At 38.0% G+C, this 23,410-nt stretch overlaps 1 protein-coding gene across 2 annotated transcripts in view; it reads right to left on the bottom strand.

Annotated features, from left to right (window-relative positions):
* Nucleotides 1-13,586: 13,586 nt before the first annotated feature.
* LOC128874660 (myb-like protein A) overlaps nucleotides 13,587-23,410 on the bottom strand; it is a 35,346-nt gene continuing 25,522 nt past the window's right edge. For both annotated transcript variants that reach the window (XM_054119590.1, XM_054119591.1), the window contains exons 4-5: nucleotides 18,451-18,516; nucleotides 13,587-14,793 (exon numbers count right to left, since the gene is read on the bottom strand). In XM_054119590.1, coding sequence (XP_053975565.1) covers nucleotides 14,620-14,793; nucleotides 18,451-18,516 — 240 coding nt within the window. In that variant the 3' untranslated portion in view covers nucleotides 13,587-14,619. The remainder of the gene's footprint in view (nucleotides 14,794-18,450; nucleotides 18,517-23,410) is intronic.

Genomic DNA, 23,410 nt, shown 5'->3' with positions numbered 1-23,410 from the left:
TTTCGTCGACTTATTGCGTCTGCGTTCGCGCCTGCGTTTCTGGCGTTACCCTTGAGCCCTCTATCCTGCGCTTCCCTCCTTGACCCTCGCGTATATCCTACCCCCCTGGTCTTCCTACCCCGCTTCCTCGCCTCGTCGAGGGAACGCGTCACGGTTAACGGGGAAGCAAGGCAATCCCTAGGCCAGGGTGAACGCTGGCTAGGAGCAGCCCCGGCGTGTCCGATCGGGTAGGGGGTGTGCTTTTGCCGCTACTCACGCGTTCGTCGGTGGCTGTAGCCTCCAAGCTGCATGGTGGGGTGGCAGGCGCAACGCACAGGGGCAATGTCGACCAACTGGGTCTCGGTGAAGGTCTCGGCTAGGCTACCCGTGCCCGATACCGTGCATCCTTTTTGCCTGCCGCTTTTTCCCTTTCGATGTCCGTTGTCGCTGTGCGCTCACCTTTCGCTGAAGTAATACGCGAGCCGTTCCCTACGTGGGAACCATATATAGTTCATCTGTTTAAAAAATTTAGATTCTGCGAGCAATACTCGAGGAAAGTATTACGTTTATTTTTTTATTTTAGTTGGACTCTTTTGAGAGTCTGGCCAGTTTAGCTAGTTCCACGAGTAGAATACCTTTGAGTGCCAGAGCAGTATATTTAGTTACCTTCACGAAATGAACACTCCTAAGCGCCAAAGCAGTATAGTTAGCTTCACGAGTAGAACACCTTTGAGTATCAGAGCAGTATTCTTAGGAGTGCAAGGTCCTTTCCCAAGGAAGAGGAAAGTCTAGCCCTCTTTCTGAGATCAGTTGCGTTGGCCAGACGCACAAAGCTTTTGTGCCAGAGGTATCCTACTATAAATAATAGAAAGTTTCATTGGCAAGGAGGCAATATTTCTTCATGAACAAGTCAACTTAACCCTCGGTACTCCTGAGAGCATCTGTGACATAGAGGCGCCAACAGCACCTGCGTACTCTGAATGTATACTTTAGTCTATTTTAACTTTGCTCCTGTATATTATTCTTTTACTCAAGTCTTCACTTCAAATTCTGAACAACTCTAATACAATAAAGATCTGTCGTTATTGCTATTACCATGATTTTTATTCTCGAGTGTAGTTTGACCTTCAAGCGTCCTGTCCTATCTTCTTTCTCTTCATAGTTTTGGATAGAGTAGGACTGACGCTTGAAGAACATTATTTCTGTGTAAGTGTTTGCAAACAGTTGTGTTTTCACATCGAGGTAAGTTCCTGGATTGCGGACACAATTCGACTATGGCACGTGCACGTCCTTGAAACTCCGCAGTGTCGGGTAAACTCGGGTGTTTGAACTGCGCCCGAATTGTGTTCCCTGTCACGCGCTCCCACTATCTTCAGCTCGTCATTTCCGCCATGCGCCATTTTTTTCTAGCTCCAGGTGTTAAATATCGTCGAAGTTATTCGAATAGTTTCATACTCTAAAAGTATTTGGTTATTCAAGAATTTATCTGCAAAAGTTGAACTTTCCCTTAATCTCACGTAATTGCAGGTTATTACAATTATTTCGGGAGGATAATTTATTACGTCTTTAATTACCACTGATAATGTATTATTAAACGAGTATTTATTGAAACAAATCAGACAGAGCAGCTTACTAAATTTATTAAGCTGCTTTGCACGGGTTACTAATTATTCATCTAACCGTAATAATATTTCGCTGATAATCTTGGACACGTGCGAAGAATTAAGCATACGTTGCATGTAATATATAGCAAATATACAGGTACTATTAGAACTTCTTTTCTTCTTTTTTTAATGAGAAAAATGTAACATTTACAATCCCAGTCTTAGTGTCAACTCGTCACGGATGATCACTCGTCTGGCAGAGCGTGTTGCGCGATCTAACATCATGCTTTACATAACGCACTCGCCGAGGCACGCGAGCTGATCTAATGTAAACGAGTAATGAAAAAGGGTACTTTCTAATCACGGTGTAAGATAGAATCACAGGCTAATTCTGAACAACTAATTCAAACGCAGACTAACCTCTACGGCAAGAAAAACTACTATTTGGAATTCTAGCAAAAGTCGAAGCTACAAGAAATTTGAACTCGTTTATCCAGAAATTTTATTATCTAATTATACGACATCCTTCTGTCTCTCGTCTGTAGCCCTTAGGGTTCTACGATCTTTATTAAAATCGTCGAGGTTTTTTTAACGATACCATGTATTTTTAACTTCATAACGCTGTAGTTGGTGTTAGAGGAAATTCAACGACATAGTATAATGTGACCTTGATATGGCCTTGGGCAATGCCTTTGACACGCGCAATCCTGTTACTCGAATAAGATCGAATAATTAAAATGGTACTTTCCTGCTGTAACAAAAAATTTAATAATTTTGTGAACCGTTCCAGCGCCCTTTTCGTCGTTTCCGATTGGCTGGATATGCGAGACCTAATTATTCTTCCTTGCATATTCTTTGGGTCGGTTGGTTGATCACGGTAAACATTATCTTTTAATTTTGCACACAGAAAGAAATCGAGTAGATTAAGGTTGGTTGAACGAGCGGGCGATGGTATCCGTCCATTACTTTCAATTCAATGATTTGGAAAATTACTGTTTAAAAATTCTCTTAAGTTCTACATATACATTTTCAGTAAGAAAGTATTTTTGATAATGTAACACATCTGCGTTTAATGTATTGACAATAAACGAAGAGGGAAGGAAATACTCACAGCATTCTAAGCAGGTATTTGGTATTTAAGCGGAATGTGGGTGACACTATCAATTATTACAGAGTACGACTGAAGTCTGACTTTGTTTGAAGTTGACATTTGATGTAGAATGCGCGCCATGCTGAGTACAGTAGAACCTCAATTATTGCAGCCTAATTACTGCACGTGAACCTCGTTTATTCTATAGTATCGACAAATGGAGGAGATGGTCGCATCTACCCACTGAATTGGTTAGCTTCGTGGATTGCAAGGACCTCGATTATCACAAAAAAGTTGTGTGCTTTATTTTTTGTTTTTGTTTTTCTTTATAATTGAGGTTCTGCTGCAATACATTTTGAAAATATTTTAACTGTTCCATGTGTTACGTGCCGATATTTTCATTTTTATGTTTCTTGATTTCGTCGGCAGGAATGTGTTCGAGATGGTTTACCATCCCGAATTCGTTCTAATCGAACACAAACCTAGCCTTTGACGGTAGTTCATTAAATTCATTTTTGAACAAAGTTACACATTCCTTCCTTGAAATCAACGTCGTCACGCCATTTTCACCCTGCTGGCAGTGCCGCACCTTGTATAAAGTTTTGTAAATATGTTCAATTTGTTAATATTTTAATAGGTTTAGTATTGTAAATACGTTAAATGCGTTGCTTGTTACGAATGAAAGGCGTTAAATCATGTAATGTAACAGTGGCGTATACATGTATAATTGTTGGAAAGATAAGCACACCGAATATTACCATCGCGTTCAAATATCACGGATACAGATATCATTGGAAGAAGGACATGTAAATATCGCGCATTTAGGTTAAACCTTTATTTTGCTATTTCTTCTTCATGTACGCTCCGAATACCGAAGCCGTAACTCGAATAGCAGCGCGATTCGTCCGCGCGCACGTTGTCGCTAGGACGAATCGAGCGGTTTGGTGGGCGCGAGGCGCGAGACGCGGTACAACTCGTAAACACCAAATTCTTGCGTGTACCGAGTCGCGAAATCTCGAAGACTTTTTCTATAAACTGGCGACGATCACGTGGTTCTAAGATCCTTTATCTCCAAAGCTTCTAGAACGTTCCACCGAGTTTACGTGGTCGAGCAAGGCACGAGCCTTCTCACTTCTCATCGTACAGTCGCACGAAGCGCGATATTAGTCCGAGCGAGCTAAATTTGAGCATAGTTGTATACCGAGTACTTAGTAGTATTATACAAAGTGAGTGGTAGGCAAAGACTCTAGTTCCTCGTAAAACAACTCGTTTTATTCAATTTCTTTTATTAATTTAATTTATTTAAATACTTTGATATTAAATCTTTTTTTTTTGTAAATATAATTTAGCGTTAATTATAACCGTTAAACGTGTGCGTGTGTTTTTCCTTCAACCACAGGGCGACCAGAACAACTCAGAACATCGAGACCAGCGTTTTTCTCGATTTGTATTGTAAAGATATTTAGTCGTGAGTTGATTTTCTTCCAATCAATATTTTTGTATAAATGATTATGAATTTATTTTGTTGTGACCACTCGGAATATCAATAAATGATATTTCATTTCCGGGGAATCCGTAATTGATGTTCTCGGATGGTATTTCTATTGATCTTTCATATAATATTATTCCGACAATTTTTATTGTATTTCTTTATCATATGAAATCACTGTTGTTCAAATCTGGGATATTAATAAATGATATAATTCATTCCGGGGTAACCCTAGTTGATATCCCAGAAACGAATAAATATATATATATTTTCATTGTATTCTTCTATACAGTTTATGTTCAATTTTATATGAGTTAACTGAAAGAATGAAAGAGTGTGATCTATTATAAATATGTAAATTTCAAGGTCTAATCATTGGTTATTAAAATACACATCAGACAATGATATTTCAATAGTAAAATAGCTTTCAATATTTAATTTAATTCACCGTTGAATCCGCTCGCATCCTAACCGTCCATCCTATTAAATACGAAAGAGAAATTCACATACGAGCCAGGGCCCGTACGGGACTGCTGTGACAAAGACCTGACCTTGCCGAGAGACAAGTAAAATATATATATAATAATAATATTTAAAAATTATTTAAGCTGTGACGCAGGAATCTGTGTCCCACGTCACACATGAAAGTGACTTCGTCGACTCGGGTCGAGTAATGATAAAGTAATGATAAAAATAAAGTCAGAAGGATGACCATCCAGAGCTTTACGAGGAAGTTTTTATTCAATATTATTCACGGAAACGCAAGAAATAACTCCCCAAGGATGGACAGACGGATTTATTAAAAGGAACACATCCCGTGAGCTTTGCGTTTTCAACGTCGTTTTCATCTTTATTCGATAAAGAGGAAAAAGCTTTTCACAACTTTTCGCAATCGTCGTTTATTTAATAATTATTTATTACTCCAACAATGGACAAAACCGAGAGACTTGAAGATAGAAAAAAAACCAGTTTAGCAAATTTAAATGTTTAACACAAATTATACGAGCTTGCATGGCCATCTCTAGCATTCATTCTTTCAAAATCTAAAATCATTGCAATATCTCTTTTCCATTTATATACACGAGTATACATTCACCTCTGCTTTGAATCACATTCTAAAATTAACTTCAACGCGCAAGGCATCGATCCCATCAAGTTGTCACCTAATTTCACGAAGAAGAGGTGAGATATCGTCAGATGGCCAATATCATTTCCAAAGGTAGAATTAACGTCGAGGGTCCGAAGTAGGTGACCAGGAAAATTCTACGTCGTCATTTACCCATCGCGCACGTCACGTGGCGCGAGGTCGTGTTTCCTCGGCTACGAGACTTGTTGCACGCAATACGCCAGTCGTCGAGGAAGGAGCTTGCTCAGCGAGACGCCTCGATCTTCCAGCTCTGGTTGGTAGGACACGTGGACTCTTCGTTCGATAAGGATGCAAGGATTTCAAGAACTGCTTCGATCGGGGTTCATCCAAGGTCGACTCGTTCCTCCCTGGGCCTGCGTCCGCCTGTGTTCACCTATTTCTCGTTGGAGGGGATTGCTGGCGTTCCCACTCTGATTTTCGACACCGCCACCACCCTACCTGCAACCCTCCCATTCCACTTTCCCTGTTGTGGGCGACCTTCCCGTTACGCCTTTCCACCTTTGCAGCACCCGCCGACGGTTAACATCGATCGAATGATCTCGACGCCTCTCCTACCTAGATTTGTGCATGCGTACAGGGGGTGGACGCGTGCAGCCGCGCAACTGGTGTAGCTGCGATCGATTTGAGTTCATTGTATGCCGACGTTGCGGCGTTGCATCCGGGACTTTTTCCCTGGGTTGCCAAGGACAACGCGCGATACGCGGTGCATCGTGTGCCTGCATACATGGAGAACCACGTGTCTTGGATCAGTGGGTTTCAAGCATCAAGGGGTAGAAAATTCCCTTTTCTCTTATCTCAATAAAGATTATTTAGAAAAATCTGTATAAAATATTCTTCGAGCCAGTGTAACGTTATTGGGAAAATAGTAATCGATCACATCAGGTTGTAAAACAAATTTTATCACTTTAATTAAAGCTCGTCTTGCGCGGAAAATTAACATTTTGATAGTCTAGAGAGGTAGAAATCCCTTTGAACGAAAACATGGGCACAATTTTTGTTTGAATAATTTAGGGTCGAATGGAAACACCTTTATTCCAGCTGACTGTTAATTTAATATAAAATAATATTTTATTTTTAAGATCCTTGAGACGATTCTGCATTTGCAATTATGTACTAACAAATGTGAATTAAAATCATGTAAAGTTGATTGAATTCATTTGCAATTAAAAGTTTATACATTGATCTTCGAGTAACCATTGCGTACGTCTCTGCAGTAATTGCAAAATTATAAGCGAATAAAACACTTGAGAGCTAAATTAACAAAGCATCGATTATAAGAGTATTCGCTGGTGAGATTTTTGCATTTAGAAAACGATGAATGTAAAAGTTTTGAGCGACGAACAGTTTGAAAGCTTTTACGCAGAACATGCGACGGTTAGAGTGCTAAAAGTGGCATGAACTCGAAATGGAGCAAAAACGTAGAGGACGACGAGTATAAAAGTATTCTAGAATACCAAACTCTCGATCAGACATTTTTTCACAAAGTGACTTTAAACAGAGATATTTGAAATTCGTTTTAAATTCGACTCTAAATTGTATTTGAAATCTCTGCTAAATTCCAACTCCTGACGGAATATACTCGATCCAGATTGAGTTTCCACTTTTAACAAGATTGGTTTCCATAAACGCGATAATTAACCCTCCATTGTTGGAAATATTATTTCTTGGAATTAGCGGAACACAATGTAATAATGAATGCAATTACACTGTGCGCGAGATCAGCGTGCGATTAAAATTTTTACTTGCTAATACGATTATTTCGTTGGACGTTTAAATGTACCCTAATGCTCGCGCTTTCGTTGGAAGCGATCGTTGGAAGCGATCTTATAAAAGTTACGAACGATGAAAATTGGAATTATACAATAACTGGAAAAAATATGTACGGTAATTGGGAAAAGTAGAAAAACTTTCTATCGAGAGAGTATTTTCTAGATTACGTCTGTTGATACGTCTTTTTCTTAACAAGGATCTTTGTTAATGTCTTTGTAAGAATCGTTTCGTTAATCGATGTTCCTTTTAAGTCTTTTCATCAAGGAGATAATGCTTTTATGATAATTAGATAATTACCCGTCCAGCCAGCCAACAGTTTCGACGTTTCAAAACAATCTTCGTAATTGTGCCCCCAGGGCATGAAGTGTCGGATGCTGTGGCACAATTGCACCTTTGAGACACTCCAATGTATAGACTAATATTTTTCGTAGGTTTCGTTACCTTGTCCAAACCGAAATATACGTTATGTATATAAGAGTGTGTATTTTCTAAATAACGTTTATGGTTCATGGTTTTCAAGATATCAACGTCATCTTGACGTGTCTAGGTAGAACATGGTATTACTATCGCATACTACTGCAGCTGATGCAAATAGAACCTGAATGGCCTATAATGTCATGACCGTGATGGAAACTAATAGCACACCTCCCGCACATGAGCAACATTCTGAAATTTGACGCAAATCGATCGAGTATCGAAGATATTTTTATCATCATTAGAATAATTTTCCTCTCGTTTTGCATTTTCATACCGTTGGCAAAGGAGTTTCATCAAACTAGTCGACATGGCTGTAGCAAACGTTATTTGCATACGTATTATAAGTAGAAACCCTTTTGCACATACGTGGAAAAAATAGAACAGAACAATGAACATTAATTGAACAAAATATCACCGCGATAATAAATCTTCTCATTCATTTGCAAAATACAGAGGGATGCAAGGTGGAAAGAAATTTCAATGCTGATGCGTGACAAGCATTGCATCGTTGCGACGAAGCTTTGTCGTGAGCTCGTGAATACAATGGAGACCATTAAAATGTTAATTTTCTGTGCGAGACAAGCTTTAATGAAAGTGACAAAATTTGTTTTACAACCTGGTGTGATCGATTAGTATTTTTCTTATAACGTTTCACTAGCTCGAATAATATTTTATACAGATTTCTCTACATAATCTTTATTGAGATAAAGGTTTTAAATAGACAAAGAATTACATCTAGATCGAACATCAGTCTTAACAACGTTTGTAACTCTATATTCTACTCTTCAGGCAATAGTAAAACTATTTCTGGCTCCAACTTGTGAATAACCTTTGCTGTAATCATGTTAGCTCGTCGATCGAAAACTGTTGGCAGTGCTTGTGCACCGTCTAAGAGAAATATCTCTAAATGTCACCATGAACTGCTCTAACGAGACGCGTTTAATAATGAGGACCATCAAGAGGCATATTGCGTTCCTCGCGTCGTGGAAATAGAGGAAACTTTTTAATAGGATCATGGACTGGATGGCGTTCAAACTAATAGTTATTAGCGATGCAGTCTGTTGCGTGGACGGACTAAAATTGTTTAATGGTCAGGAGTATCAATCGATACTTGCCACAGAAGCCCCCGCAACACATTAAACGCGCGTTACAGAGCTAGATGAAACTTTAGACCCACCTCTGAGTGTATCGCTTTGACTCGAGTAATTTGTAACTCGACGTCCAATCAATGTTGTCACACTTAAAGTGGCCAATTACTCGTCATTTGCGATTAGGGCTATTTATTATGGCTGAAAGATTTCTTGAGAAATTATACGCGAATTTCTTTTAATTTTATATCAAGAAAAGTTTGAGTTACTTGAGTCAAAGTTTGTATACGGATACTCTATCATATTTTTGTATAAAAAATATAGCATTCCATTTAAAAAAATTAGATTGACCTCTAGATTCCAAGTCCTACCAAACAACTTTTGTAGGAACTGATTTTTAATAACTACAACATCTTCCGAGATATCCTGCTACACTCACTTAAACAAAACACGCTTTATACGCCCTTCGCAATCAAAGGGTTAATACAATGTAGACGAAAATAGTTTCCAGAATGTTCTACTATTATTTGAAGTGATTGTCACAAAATGTGTCGATGTTTAGGGCGTTTACCCCAGCTGTCTTGTTCGTGTCAACTGGACCGTGCAAATGTCATCCTCAAGGCAATCGCTGCTATATCGTGTGAGTCTGGCAACTTTTATTGAGAAAATTCTGAACCTGTCGAAGTCACTTCGTGTACGTCTGCCATTTATTTTTAAGTTTCCGACAGGGTTGTATCGGTTGGACGGATTAAATGTCCTCTCAGAAGGTGTTCGCTCCGTGCACGCGACGCTGTACGTGACGTTCTATTGACAGCGCGAAGGCGTGCCAATATAACGAAGCCCTCGATCCGCCACTGTTAATAAACGGAATTTAAATAGAACTGTTGATCCGTCACTAACGAACTTGCATAACTGGCACGGGGCTCCAATGGGACGTGTTCGTTCGCCTGACGACGATTATCGTGCGGTTCTTCTTTTCAATCCACTGATGACGTAAGAGAGTCGGTGACGTTTTCTATCAGAGCTTATTTGTGAAAAGACATAAAGGAGCTCTCACACTAATGTTTTCTTAAACATAAAAATACAAAGATCTTTATAGAGAAATGAATACACGGCAAGAGGTAAGAAAACTTTATTATTGTGCCTACAGTACGTAGGACGAACACGAAGGTTTAAAATTTATTAGCGTTCGAAGTGCATGTTCGGCAGGCAGCATCGCGGTTTGCAATTCGAATGTTGAATCTATCATAAATAAAGCGAGTCGCTACGGAAACGACAGTTAATTGTTCCGCATGCATTCTAAATGTAGTGTTTGGACGACGCGAGATCCTGTCGATTCAACATATCCCATATACAAACCGAAGATACCGCGATCGATTTAATGCACGAACGTGTTTCATATTACACGCCAAACATTAAAACCATTAGCGGGTTGTATTGGTTCAATTAAAGCTCCGTAGAATACATGTACTACGTATATTAGCAGAACATAAAAATAGTAAAATATTGTTAATGTTAACGCTTCCGTTGTATGTTGGCTTGCTTATAATTAAAAATATACAATGTACGCACACGTATATTAGTTGCGAACTACATTACCTGGGATTCGAAACCTGCGTATCGAATTAGTGGTAATTGAATTGAAATTGAATGTCTGACGGTCATTGTTATATTCGGTTTAAAATGTATATAATTAACAAAATTACTGTGAAATTGGGTACCTTTATCTGTAAAATTTGTTACTTCTCTCTGTAATTTGTTTGTTTCTACTATTTCCGTAATACCGTTTGTTGTTGTTTAAACACAGTTTATCAACGTTTGATGCGATACACTTGAGGTGTCACGCATCAAATTAGACAACTGACTTACTTACACCTACTCTCGTCCAGTCTGCTTCTTCGTGGACAGACTCACATGCGTGAAAAAGTCGCGAATAACTAACACTCCGTTCCAAATTCCGTAATTAAAGTAACGAACGGGGCAGGAAGTACGTCTTTACTGGCCAGTTCGCCGCGACAGTCCTCCATAGAATATACTGTCCTATATTTTTTTTTTTAGAACGAAACCTACTTTGCGCCACGATTCAGGCTCCGCAATTAAATACGACCGAGTACAATTGTGCCGTCTTTTTTTCCTACCGAAGTAACCTTCGAAACCGACCCTTTTTTTTCTCCGCGAAATGAGGTGCGCAATCACGAACCAGATCTCGCGAACTTTTTCGTGTAACGCTGCTTGTTTCGAAATTGCTTGGGACGAAATTAGTCACGGGGGTGTCTTGAACAGTGGTGGCCAACCTCGAGGTGTTGACGAGTTCCTCAACCGCAAAATATGAACTTCTCACTGAAGCCTTATAATGTATACACAGTACACACGTGTAACTACTGCTGATAAATGTCGAAGGTAGTGTAAAATTAAAAAGAAGGCGGGAATTTTTTTAAGGAAGAGCTGTGGCTATTTTGGAAAAAGTATGTTTGAAAAATTCGTTTAACCCTTTCAGATTTGAATTATTTTTTTTCTCGTGCTAATGTAATCTAATTTTTAGAGTTAACATGGACTAAAATTAGTATGGAAAAAATAAAAAAAAAATCCTAAGGAAAACTGGTCTTTCTTTATGTGCACAAATTAGGACATTCGCCCTAAACGATAGTGTCGGTAATTTTTTAATCTTGTGTCCTCAATTGTAGACGCGTGGTCTGAAAGGGTTAAAAACCATGATAATATTTAAGAAGGAGGTCATAACAACTACCTGTTATAAAACACAGTTTACAAGAAAAACTTATAAATGTCTTAATTAATTTATCAAGTAATCTTTTTTCATACGAGTTGTAATCATTTACAACACTTTTACAGTGTTTTCGTTTCGAGTATTACAAGGAAATCGTAGGAGTGACGGAGCCCAACCGAATCATCGATGCAAACGCAATGCTAGCTGTATTGATTAAATAACTACGAGCCACCGGGTGGCAGACGACGGGAACGGTTAAGTTTGCTCGAAACCACGGATTAAGCGAGTTGGTAATCCGCGAGAACTTATGACGGCTGGTTAAGGCGACCCTAAGTGAAGATTCCGACACGAAAATGTCACGATTGATCGAGAATCGTGTACCGTTCCCCTCGTGATTACACTAATATATTTGTACACAGGATTTTTCTTTGAGTAATATATTTAGAAATATAATCAAAATTTTGACTTGAATTTCAAGGCCATAACGAATTTCGTAGAAGGTTTCTTCGACGAGTGTCCATCGATATAGATATGTGGATTCAACTCTGAAAAAGAAGTGCTTCTTAAAATCTATTCATTATGTTTGTAGGTTGAACAGAATCATCTGAAGCATCGAGAATTTCTGTTTCCTCCAAAGTTCCCATTCTTTTCGTTGCCACGTGTAGGATCCAGCATTTGATCACTGTATCCCTACAGCATTTGATCGCAGCATCCCGCTATATTTTTTCCGCGCGATTTTCTGCGAACCTGCTGCTTAGAGGGAGGCTCTTAGACGAATCTCCCATTTAAGAAGGGACGACTATGATTTATTCAGTTTCGAGGGACCACGTCAACATAATTTTGATTTGGGTAAGTCACTTCCGAGATTTAGAGGTAGCTTGTTTTTCTCCTCTTTTATGTAACCACGCGCTCTTTCCATTAAACTTATTGCATACGTTGGAATTTATTTATTTCGGCGATGCTTGAAACCACTTACTAGAGGACAAAATTCGAAGTCACATCCTATCATATCAATGACTACAAATCAATTCGAATTATCGTATATATCAGAGTTCAGTCATTTCACCACTGTATAGACTTCGAGATTAAAGGGTAGAAAATTTATAGTAGGAGCTCAACAATCTATGATATACATCCCCGCTCAGAAGTATGTGGACACTTCGTTAATAGAAATAAATATCTAATAAAAGTTGCGAATTTATTAATATAAATTATATCATTTATGTTTCGATATGTTTATGTTGGATTAGCAAATATATTTTATTAATAGTTTTTTTTAATATCACATTAGTAATGATAAACAATTATGAAGATAACTAGATAATGTTAAAATGTCTTTTACCAAATTTGGATACTATTAATTTCTTCATTGTATCCGAAGTAATATTATCTCATTTATTTTGTAATATTTCGCCATAAATGTTTTTCATATACTGAACATTCTTTCTGAACTTTTTTTATCTAAACTATCCCATGGTTTCACTATGAAATCGAACATGGCAATCGAAACATTTAAAATTATAAAATGTTTTTAAATACACATCCAATTCAGCAACAAAAATTACACAGTAATAATTTACAGTGTATATTAATTATTTATTGAAGATTGCAAGTCTCCACGTATTTATGAACGGGGCGTGGAACAAGGGCGTGTGATCAGAATTTTTAGATATATTTCTGTTTGTTTGCAAATGAAGTTAAGTTTTCCTACACAGGAACACAGTTGGCCTAAACAATGTACAACGTCATCAAAAATGAAAACAGAGGTAACCCTATAATCTCGGTAGATGGTTCACCTTGATTAAAATTATGCTCGACATACACCATTAAATACCTTCCCATGAAATAGAATAAATTATAAACTTACCTTGGGGAAATATTGTATTATATGTAGAATAATTCATCTGGGACGTATTTCCGAGCAACCTTTTTACTTAAAAATAAAATTACCTGATTATTGGAAATTTAAAATAGGGGAACGTCACTAACCTTCAGATCTGAAACATAATTAAAATAACAAATTTCTCTATATTATCTATAGCACACAGAAAATGTTAAATTTTCTAATATCCTTGATAACGTTGATCTGTATCCCTGAAAACAAGATACCCGGTACGTTGGATGCAGAATAGAGCTGAAATCGTAAAAATTGTTGCCTTTTTCCGTATCGCGTAACGGGGGAGAGGATAGCAGTGAAAATAAAGGTAGTCGAATCGGTTGGGTATTACAAAACTTTAGATAAGCTTTATTAACCGATATTTTACAGTTCACGGGCGCAGTCGCGCCATTAGCGTTTGCGAATTGTGCCCAATGGCCGGGGTCGAGCTTTCGAGTGGAGTTTTATCTCGAATTTCTGAAACGCGTTCGAGCCACGGACTCTCGGCCACTCGCGCGGAGATTTCCAATTGTAGAAATCATTTCTAGGGATGTCCGATTCTAAGTCGATTTTCTAGATTATTTATTTTCCAGAAACTCGATTCCATCCGTTTATTTATTTTATTCAACGTCTTTATTGCACAAACCTGCGGCGTTATATGATACACGTAAGGTAAACATTCATTCACGAAATTAAAATGTGCAGGGGGACAAAGTACAATTCGGGTGTTAAACTTATTTTCAAAAGCACTTTTTAAAGCGACTACATATAATATTTTGAATCGATTATCTGAAAAGAATTAGAAGAATCGTCTATTTTCCTGTGAAATGGTTAATAAAATGAAATAATTAAATTTTGTAACAACAAGTTCTTAGAATTTTAGGGTAACTTTACAGGGGACCAACAGTTATTAGCAAATATTCGAAGTGAGACAAAACATTCATTCATCTAAAATTTTATATATACATTATATTACAGTCTCTGTTCGCAAGCAAACAATAAACAAAAATAATAACAAAACGCATTTATTAAATAATTTTTCCACGATTTTAGGGCGTATAAATAGACAGTTTCAACTAGATATGAATCCATTTTATAACTCTATTATTTAATGCAGGAATGCGAAATCCATTTTGAATAGTTTCAAAATAGATTGCAGAATCTATTTTTTAGATGAATCGAACATCCCTACCGCTTCTGTACATACAGCGATTCTGTAGTCCGCGACGCGACAGCACGTGTTCCCTAACGTGTAATGCAATATACTCTCGTAGCACCTTAGTCTTAAATAGAGGGAAGTGTATGCCAGTTATCCGATCGCAGCTTCCAGGATTGACGATGTCGTTCGAGATTCGCGTCACCCCCACATGTTCTTCAGCAATGAGGGCAGCGAATCAGACCGTTCACGTCGCATTTCGCGCACTTCAGGGCGACGAATTCTGCGGTGAAGTCGTTGCGGTGCACGGACCTCTTGCTACCATTGCAAACAGGGCAGAGCTGCCATTGGTAACCGCCGCAGAACAAGCACACGGTGCACGCGTCGTCACTCTGTAATTCAACAAAAAGAAACCATACGTTATTAACAAAAATGTAAGACTTTTCTACAGCATCAAATCCTAGAATGAAAAGAAATTGAAAAGGGCTTTACCATTTTACAATCCGAAACTTCGTTATCGAGATAACGTAAAGTAAAGTCTCCATAAATGCATAAAATTCCCTACGATAAATGCACAGAAACCATCCCCATCACTGGGATTAAGGAGATTAAAGGATCCAGAAGTTCGATCGCCGAGTAGTGTAACATGATCTGGGATCGAATATCTCGGTGAGACAATGCTAATGCAACGATAAAACTTTTTTTATTATTAACTTTTTTGTTGTAAAACTTTTACCATCATATTCCTGACATTATTCTGATTAAAATGAAACCAAACACGACGTAATTCGCAACATATTTACCTCGAACAACTTATTATGTATCATATATCGTAGAACACTAACTAAATTTACTTCCGCGACCTTTGGTACGTGCCATTTAATTTCCAGTCACCTGATCGCGCACCTGCGCACTAGGCACCAGCGTATTTATGCGTTCACACTCGTGGAAAGTTCAATTGCTTATGTCTTCGTAACGGAATTTTGGATTGCAAAATGGAAAAGGACTTTTTGATTCATATTGTAACGCATTGTACATAAACGAAGTCTCATTAAAATAGTTAATTATTTACAGCAAAGGAATAACCTTTCTCCTTATCTCGACTATCATCATAAGCTACACTTGGGCGGAATGCTCGTATTGTCAAACAAATTTGAACAATTTGCACATCTACTGGCATTCTAACATTTGAATTATTCTTGACAGTTGCAACAAGTCAAATTAAGAAAATTCACAAGGAATAGCGAATAATCAACTGAATCCAATAGAATATTGACATGACATCAATGCCTATTGCATACTTGTTTAGCGAATCTTTTCCTCTAGCATAGATGACGCCATACGATTGGCATTCAATGCGTTAATGAAATAATCTACACGTGCACGTCGTACACATAGATTGTGTTTATTGCGAGAAGTTAAATGAGAATAGCGATGATACGTTATGCAAGAATTGCGTAAAGATCTTCAGCGAAAGGATGCGACGTGGGCGTTGTTTAATAGCCTGTTTTCTCAACGCACAAAACGCGTTTTCTCTGCACGTGGCTAATCAGCTTTCAGCACGAATTTATCCTTTTTTATTGCAAGAAAGAAGCGAATTTAACGTATTCCACTTATTTCTTTGATTGGGGTAAAATGACTCCACTCTACCTCCGGAGGAGGATTAAGGAGAGTTGAGTTGAAATTAAAAAAATTTTGATTAACAAATGAAAATATCTAAGAATTAAATATAGACTTATTGGTTCAACTTATTATCGTTTGTTTGAGATCATCAGAAGCTTAAGTGATCAACTTTGAGTTCAAATCAAGAGTAGGAAAAGTTAATTTTGAGCATCTGTTTCAGCGGCGTTTTTTAAGTTACCTCGTTGAATTTTAAATACTTCCGTCGAGTCGTAACTTTTATTTCGTTGAACATGAAACAGAATGTTAAAGGGGAAGGTTGAATAGTGTGCTATTTACAAAATTCATTTTATTTCATGCAATGCATGTCTTTATTTCCAACTTTGTGTTTCACGAATCGGTTAAGTTGAATTTGGCTATTGAAATTGGCTATTAGCACTTCGGAGCAGTTTAGTATTACTCGAAGGCAGGTCCAATGGACCAGATCATTAGAATTCGAACGTAAAACGATGAGTTATTCAATGAAGCAGTTGGCAGCCTACGATGGAAAGCAGTGAATTCGAAGGAAGATCTGGAATATTCATCCTAATAGTAGCACGTTTCCTTCCATTGGAGATTGAGCGCTCTCAATTCAGAGGACCCAGTGTAACCGAACGACGAAGTCCGTCATATTTTCAGTACCACCGCAGATTCTGCATTCAAAATACCATTCGAGATTCATGAAGTCGACAAGGTATCGTGACCTCGCTTTGCCATCAGGACCGAATTAAGGCTTGGGGTTTAGGGGCTAGACAGCTGAAAGTTCGCAAGAGTTTACTTCGAGGCAATTTCAAAAACAACGCTGAAACCGATGCTCAAAATTGACTTTTCCTACTCTGGATTTGAGCTTACAGTTGATCACTTTAGCATATGATAATCTCAAACAAACGAGAATAAATTGAACCTATAAATCTATATTTAATTCTTAGATATTTCCATTTGTTAATTCAAAATTAAAAAAAATGTCAACTCAGGTCTCCTTGCCACAGGTGTTTAAAGAACATCCAAGCTAGTAGGGTCGTCGTAGGGCGGAAGGAGCACGAGGAAAGTGACAGTGGCAATTACAGTGTAAACGACCTTTACTCGCTGCAAGGTAAACCTCAGTCGCACGACGTCGAAATTTATGATCGCGATGGAAAAGGAAGGTGGAGGCAAAGATATCGTCGGATAAAAGTGAAAGGATCGTACAACCTTGCGTTCGCGACGGATTACGGTGCACGCGCGCTCAAGTTCCTTTGTAACTCGCAGTTATATGCCCGACCACGGTCGTTCCATTCTTCTACGCTGCATAAATATTCCGACGACGTGGAACGCAGTTACACGGAGAGTTCTCGGAACCGATACACGGAATTCCAAAAGGGTCAAATAATTCTTGAATAGGTGGAATATCGACAGGATTCTCGTGCTCATCCGTGGATTACACGTTGACGCGTGCGTATGGCGGTCCATGCTCGCTAGAGTCACGGAAAGAGACTTTCGGTGTTTCGAAATTTAAATTACCACCGAAATCGAGTTGCAGAAAATACAGGGTGGTTCCAGAAACTGATCAGAAGTAGATCAATTCTCTGACAAACAAAATAAAACATGCAGTGCATCTTCATAGTCGATTATTTGATATTCACCCAATTTGTACATACAAAGTGTAATCATTACTTATAACTGTTGGGAGTGAATGATGCGTTCATTAATCACTTACTGTTCTAATCTACTTTCAAAATGTCAGCCTGTCCTGCCAATGGAAGACTGATCGTTTAAAAATTTTACATTGTGTTCCAGTTATCACTTCTTAATAAAGAATATATTGGGCGAAGTTTCCGTGTCGTTTTCTTCTTTCTTTCAGCACGGAATATGCTACCTGAAAGATTGTCAGTCACTCTACATTGTTATCCTTTATAGCGGGCATCACTCTCTGTCCACGTTGAAACGGCGCCTTTTATGATTTGTTTTACGGCGTAGGTGACAACTTACTGTCACGACACTATTTGTTAAACCGACATGCAAAGTAATTTTCAAGGTAAAGGAATGATTTATACTTCTTGACGCGTTTCTTATTATTCAGAGCGATTCACTGATTCAATTTTAATCCAGAATTTAACATTCTGACGCTTGAGTCGTTCGCTACACCGATTATCTGCGCTTTTGGAAAATTTTAAATTTAAGTGTCAAAGCGCTAGTTATAGTCATAACTCTTTATATTTATAATAACTTTTCTAAATAATAAAGATTAACACCATTAAACGACAGACATCGCATTATTATTATTATTTGTACATTATTTCATCGCATTTCTCAACTTTCTGTTTAATAGAGTTAATCGATTTGTGCAATTAATGGTTTATTTAACAGTCCGTGTTGCAAAGTCAGACAATTAGAATACGAGATGAAATTACCTGATAAGGCTTAAGCATGTCCCTCAGTTCTCCTGATTCGTTGAGCCGTTCCACAGTGTCAAAGCCCTGTAACGTGAAAAGAACTTTTAATGAAGCAAAGACCATCGGAACGTCGCGTTTATGGGAAGTTGGTATTACGAAAATTGTGAGAAAATGTTTTATGAATTTCCGTTCATCAAGACTTATGATGTTCCTTTCGCGTGGCCCTGTTTTACACTTTTGCAGGAAGCATGGGGGATTAGTCGATTATGACACGCGTGTTACACGCACGGGGAAGGTCGTAGAAACGCGCGCATGCGGGGCGAACCGTATTAAAATATTTATGATGCGAGTAACAGGCTGCCGTAATCGCTTTGGTATTGCTGTCAAGCAATTTACCTGGTTCACGGTATTTTATCGCCGACCATTAGCGGTGATGGCATAAACGCTCGTGACAATGGTCGCGGTGACGGACACTTTATGAAGCCCCGCGGTTTAAATGATCTTTAACGATTCTGATTTGTACTTTATCTGTTCGTTCGTCAAGCTTTGAAATTAATCTTTTATGCCCGAGGCAAGGAAAGCAATTAGCGAAAGAAATGAAAATGTGACGTGGAAAACGTTTCAGGTTTCATTTTTTCAGACCTTGAAAGACACGATCGTTAAGGTGTGAGATAAGAATTGACGGAGACATAACTAACAAGAGATAATAAACAGAAGAAAATTCAAATGTACTTCCCCTGATTTAAAATTTGAAATCACCTCTAATTTCATTCGAATAAGTTAACCAAACCCATTTTCCATTTTTACTGCCAATTAAGTTACTCTCAAGCCTGCCCTAAAGGTCACCGTGAAGATCGCAATTAAACCTACGATTATAATGTTATTTCTTGCGCAATTTCATCCAGTTAGATCCTTAAAATTGACAATTATCCATGAGTCAGAGCGATCAAACGTATGGAAATCGCCATTGCGGCGTGGTCGAGCTGGAATGCAGTATGGAGCACGGTCTTTCGTCTGCACGTTCTCGCGAGAAACCGCAGAGGGCCGTAATGCCGTGTAACGCAAGCCACTTCACCTTTCGTTCTCCGTCTCTCTTTGCTTTCGTCCTTGGAGCTAGCAATTTGACATTTCGCTTTTACGCGCTTATCTGACGTCGCTGTCAAGTATGGCAAACCTGTCAACGATAGCGGAGACGCGCTTGACCAAAGATGGGCGAATAATAGATTTAACTGGATTTCTATTTCATTAGTGGTATTATATAATATATATAATACTATTTTAGAATTTAGTGTCCTTGAAATAGTTGATGGTGTTTTGCACATGTTTCTGGGATGTTAAAGCTGCTTCTGGGATCAAGTTGTACTCGCTTCTCTGTTGCTCCTTGAATCTTGTAGCGATATTAGTTCATGAGTAAATTCCTAAGGTGTAAACTGGTACTCTTTGAACCACTACTAAGACATTTCATTTCCACGACTCTCCGGTCATGGTAGAAAAAGGTTTAGTCGCCTAAAATTAGCTCTCTCTATTGAAACTGTCGTCGAGTGAAAAGGGTTAAAGAAGTGGTGCATGACCATCTAATTCTATTCCCAACCTAGACTATACTGCTAAAATGGATCACTCTGGCTATTCAAGTAAAAAAGAATCGCGCGTTAAAAGGAATTGATATTCCATCTTTAAGCGTGGAAATTACTGTAGTTCGACTCTCCATTCCGCCTTGACGTTCTGGGAAATTGGGCAATTGTAACGGCGACTATCGAGCTGGCACGATATGGGTGGCTTTAGTACGTGCTCAGGGAGCGAAACAAATTCGTAGGAATCTCGCAAAATGGCGACTCGGATAACAAACCGCGATGGAATGCGTCAAGAATCATGAAAACAAACTTCGACGTGCCAAGCCAATTTTCTACCATTGCTGTGGACTCCTAGTGTGGTGGTGTTTTGTGTAAAATAGAATGAAGTTGAAGGAGTTTAGCGGCGAGTTTGGAATTAAAATGGAGAGCGCGAACGGTTGGTGACAAAAGTATCCAACCACCCCGTAAGTACATATTAAGCAAAGTTCATGGAAAGTTGCCAGTTGGAATGTTAGCGTTAGTTTAAAACTTGTGGCGAATAAGTATTTATTAGCTTACTCTGCATTGCGATATAATATGTAATGAAAATTGAATAAACAATAATAAAATGAATTACTAAAACATTTCTAGGAATGTTGAACTTCTCTCGAAATTCCGAATGAAAACCAATTGTTCTATATTTGTGAAAATTTAATCAACCTGAGTAGCTTTCACTGGAATTTATTTTTAAAATAATACAAGTACGGAGACCTGCAGAGAAGTATATCAACAATACAATCAAAGTGGAATTGATCCGTGGCAGAGCGGAGAAGTGTATGAAAGAGATCGAGAGATCAACAAATAGCGGATTGCATCGATGAGTGTGTATTTCAGTCGAAATTAAAAGGATTATATCTCTTTGTAACTTTTGATGCGGGCATTACTTTACCGTTAAATCGCATGATAGGTTCACGAGTATTAATGTCAGAAATTATTTCTACGCAATATTACTCACACGTCTAACGTAAAATCTTATATAAGATAGTGTTATTATTTTGTAAACGATATACTGGATGGTACAAAATTATAAGTAAAATTGATCTCGACAGTAAAGTTTGTGAAGGTGAACCATTTTCAAGGTACTTAAGTTTCTATCGTTTAAATTTATGTATGTAAATTTGCACCATTTTCCACGAGGGATTAATACATTTTATGTTGTCAGAGATAATACGAGAAGAATAATGAGAGAAACTCGTTAGAAAATAACCGTGTAGGTATAAGTATTACAGTCTGAACACTTTCTACACATGGAAATTAATACCTCTAGACATCTTTAAACATCTTTTTAATTTTGTATCATGGTTTTAAACATAACTATAAAGCAATGTCAACGCATACATGAATAGTATCTACTTCGTATGACCTTTGCTAACTACTAAACCCGTAAATATATACCTATTTATAATTCTGCGAGCGCTGGTATCACGATTTCAATTCAGAAATTTACTAACAATTTTAGTATTCACAGTACAAAGTCGAATATGCAACATTGTACACAAGACAAATCAAGCAAAACAGTTACAGCACGTTTTGCTTGTAAAGTAAGGAAAAAGTACATTCAACGCAAGGCTACTCACGTAATTGTGCCGCATTTCCATTACGAAAGAATTTCATTGCGAATAAAATCGCGAGAGGGACTCGATGTAAATCAGTCTTTTTATGAATATTTCGAAACAATTACGCACGGACAGAAACAAAGGCGGACGAAACGCTCATCTAGATATAGAAATCGAATGGGAAAAGAAATTTTAACCGAATTAAATAATATCAATCACATGAATTAATCACAATCAATTTCACAGTTTACCGTAAAAATAAATCGCAACTACTCCATTCTTACTCGTCACTCATTATTCAAATAAAATTTTGCCCATCTTGGGTCAGGAGTATAGACACGACGCATGAATCCCGTTATCATTAATTTCCATTGACCAACTTTGGTTGCGAAGTGCGCGCGCGTTTCGCATTAATTAAATGGGTCCTAATACGAGGCGTTAATTGGGGCAAGGTAACGGCTACAACTTCCAATCCGATTATGCGGTCGCCAAGAAGGTTCTAGGTTCTTTTTCAAAACTTGGGCGTACCAGACGTGTACAACTTTGTTCAGGGTTGTGTAATATTTCGACTCGATTCGTTTGAACGAGAACACTCGCTATTTCTTTGGAATTCTTTTTCTCTTCTCTATGATGCAATTTATTAGCCGACGCGGTGCTGTGTAATTGCAGGCCGCGTATACGTATGGAAACACGCCCCTAATTACACCACGATGTTTCGCCGGTTTTTTTTTTAATGTGCTCAGTTACTTGCAAGAAGGATTAAAGAAATAATTCCTTTCAATTAACGGAACGTTGTACCATAAAAATATAAGAATAACGACATCATCACAAGCATCTACATTTCAGGAAAAAAATGAAACGTGAAATCGTCAGCGAAGAATATTCCTCGCGCACTCGACCAACCGAGTAAAAGTATCGCCGTAAACGTGGCAGAAAACCGACACAAGGCGTGTATAATAACTGCAAACACCATCAAAAGGACCATCGCAAATACAGCGTAAGAAAAATAGCGCGGCAAAGTAATCTGTTCCGCTGAACGCAACACCGAAACCGAAAACCTAACTGTACCGTATATTCGCGTGCCAATATCCGTAGTCTTGCTTGCACTGGGAAAGAATTCTATTACGTTTTTACTCTTGTTACGGCGATGCTAGCTGTCAGAATGGTCTCGAAAACATATTTACTCAAAGTATATTTTTGCCTGGAAGATCACAATTTTTCAAAATCGTTTACTTTCGAAAAATATGCAGTTTATCTATTATACACCTGACATACAGTCAGTCCCATAAATATCCGTACCCACTATGTCTATTGAATAAATTTGTTTAAATTTAACGGTAGATTTGATATTTCCAAGTATACGTTTGTATAAATATGTTGATGTATATGTATATAAATATACATGTATAAGCTTATTCATGTCCATAGTTATAAGGAAAAATTAATTTGGTAATATAAAAAACTACTATTTAATTTAGTCAAACTTCTTCACTAGACATAGAGAGTACGAATATTTATGAGATTGACTGGTATGTCACCTGTAGACTTCTAGTATTGTATCAAATATTCGTAATAAAATAGTCTTCTAAGCATAGAAGCAATTTTTTATGATTATCACTCTTCTTATCCAAGATTCTCGATTTATTTGTCACATTACTTGGAAACTAAATACTGTGTTGTCGCGAGATCAATACTTTCCACTTTCATTTTCGTGAATTGCTCAAGCAACAATGAGAAATCTGAGATGCTTAAATCTCAGTTGACTCTTAAGTGGACTAGCATTGTGTTCCATGAAACTAAATTTCTATTTAC

The sequence above is a fragment of the Hylaeus volcanicus genome, chromosome 4 (assembly GCF_026283585.1).
Source record: "Hylaeus volcanicus isolate JK05 chromosome 4, UHH_iyHylVolc1.0_haploid, whole genome shotgun sequence".
In the NCBI taxonomy this organism is placed as follows: domain Eukaryota; kingdom Metazoa; phylum Arthropoda; class Insecta; order Hymenoptera; family Colletidae; genus Hylaeus; species Hylaeus volcanicus.
This window is presented reverse-complemented; position numbering and strand designations above follow the sequence as displayed.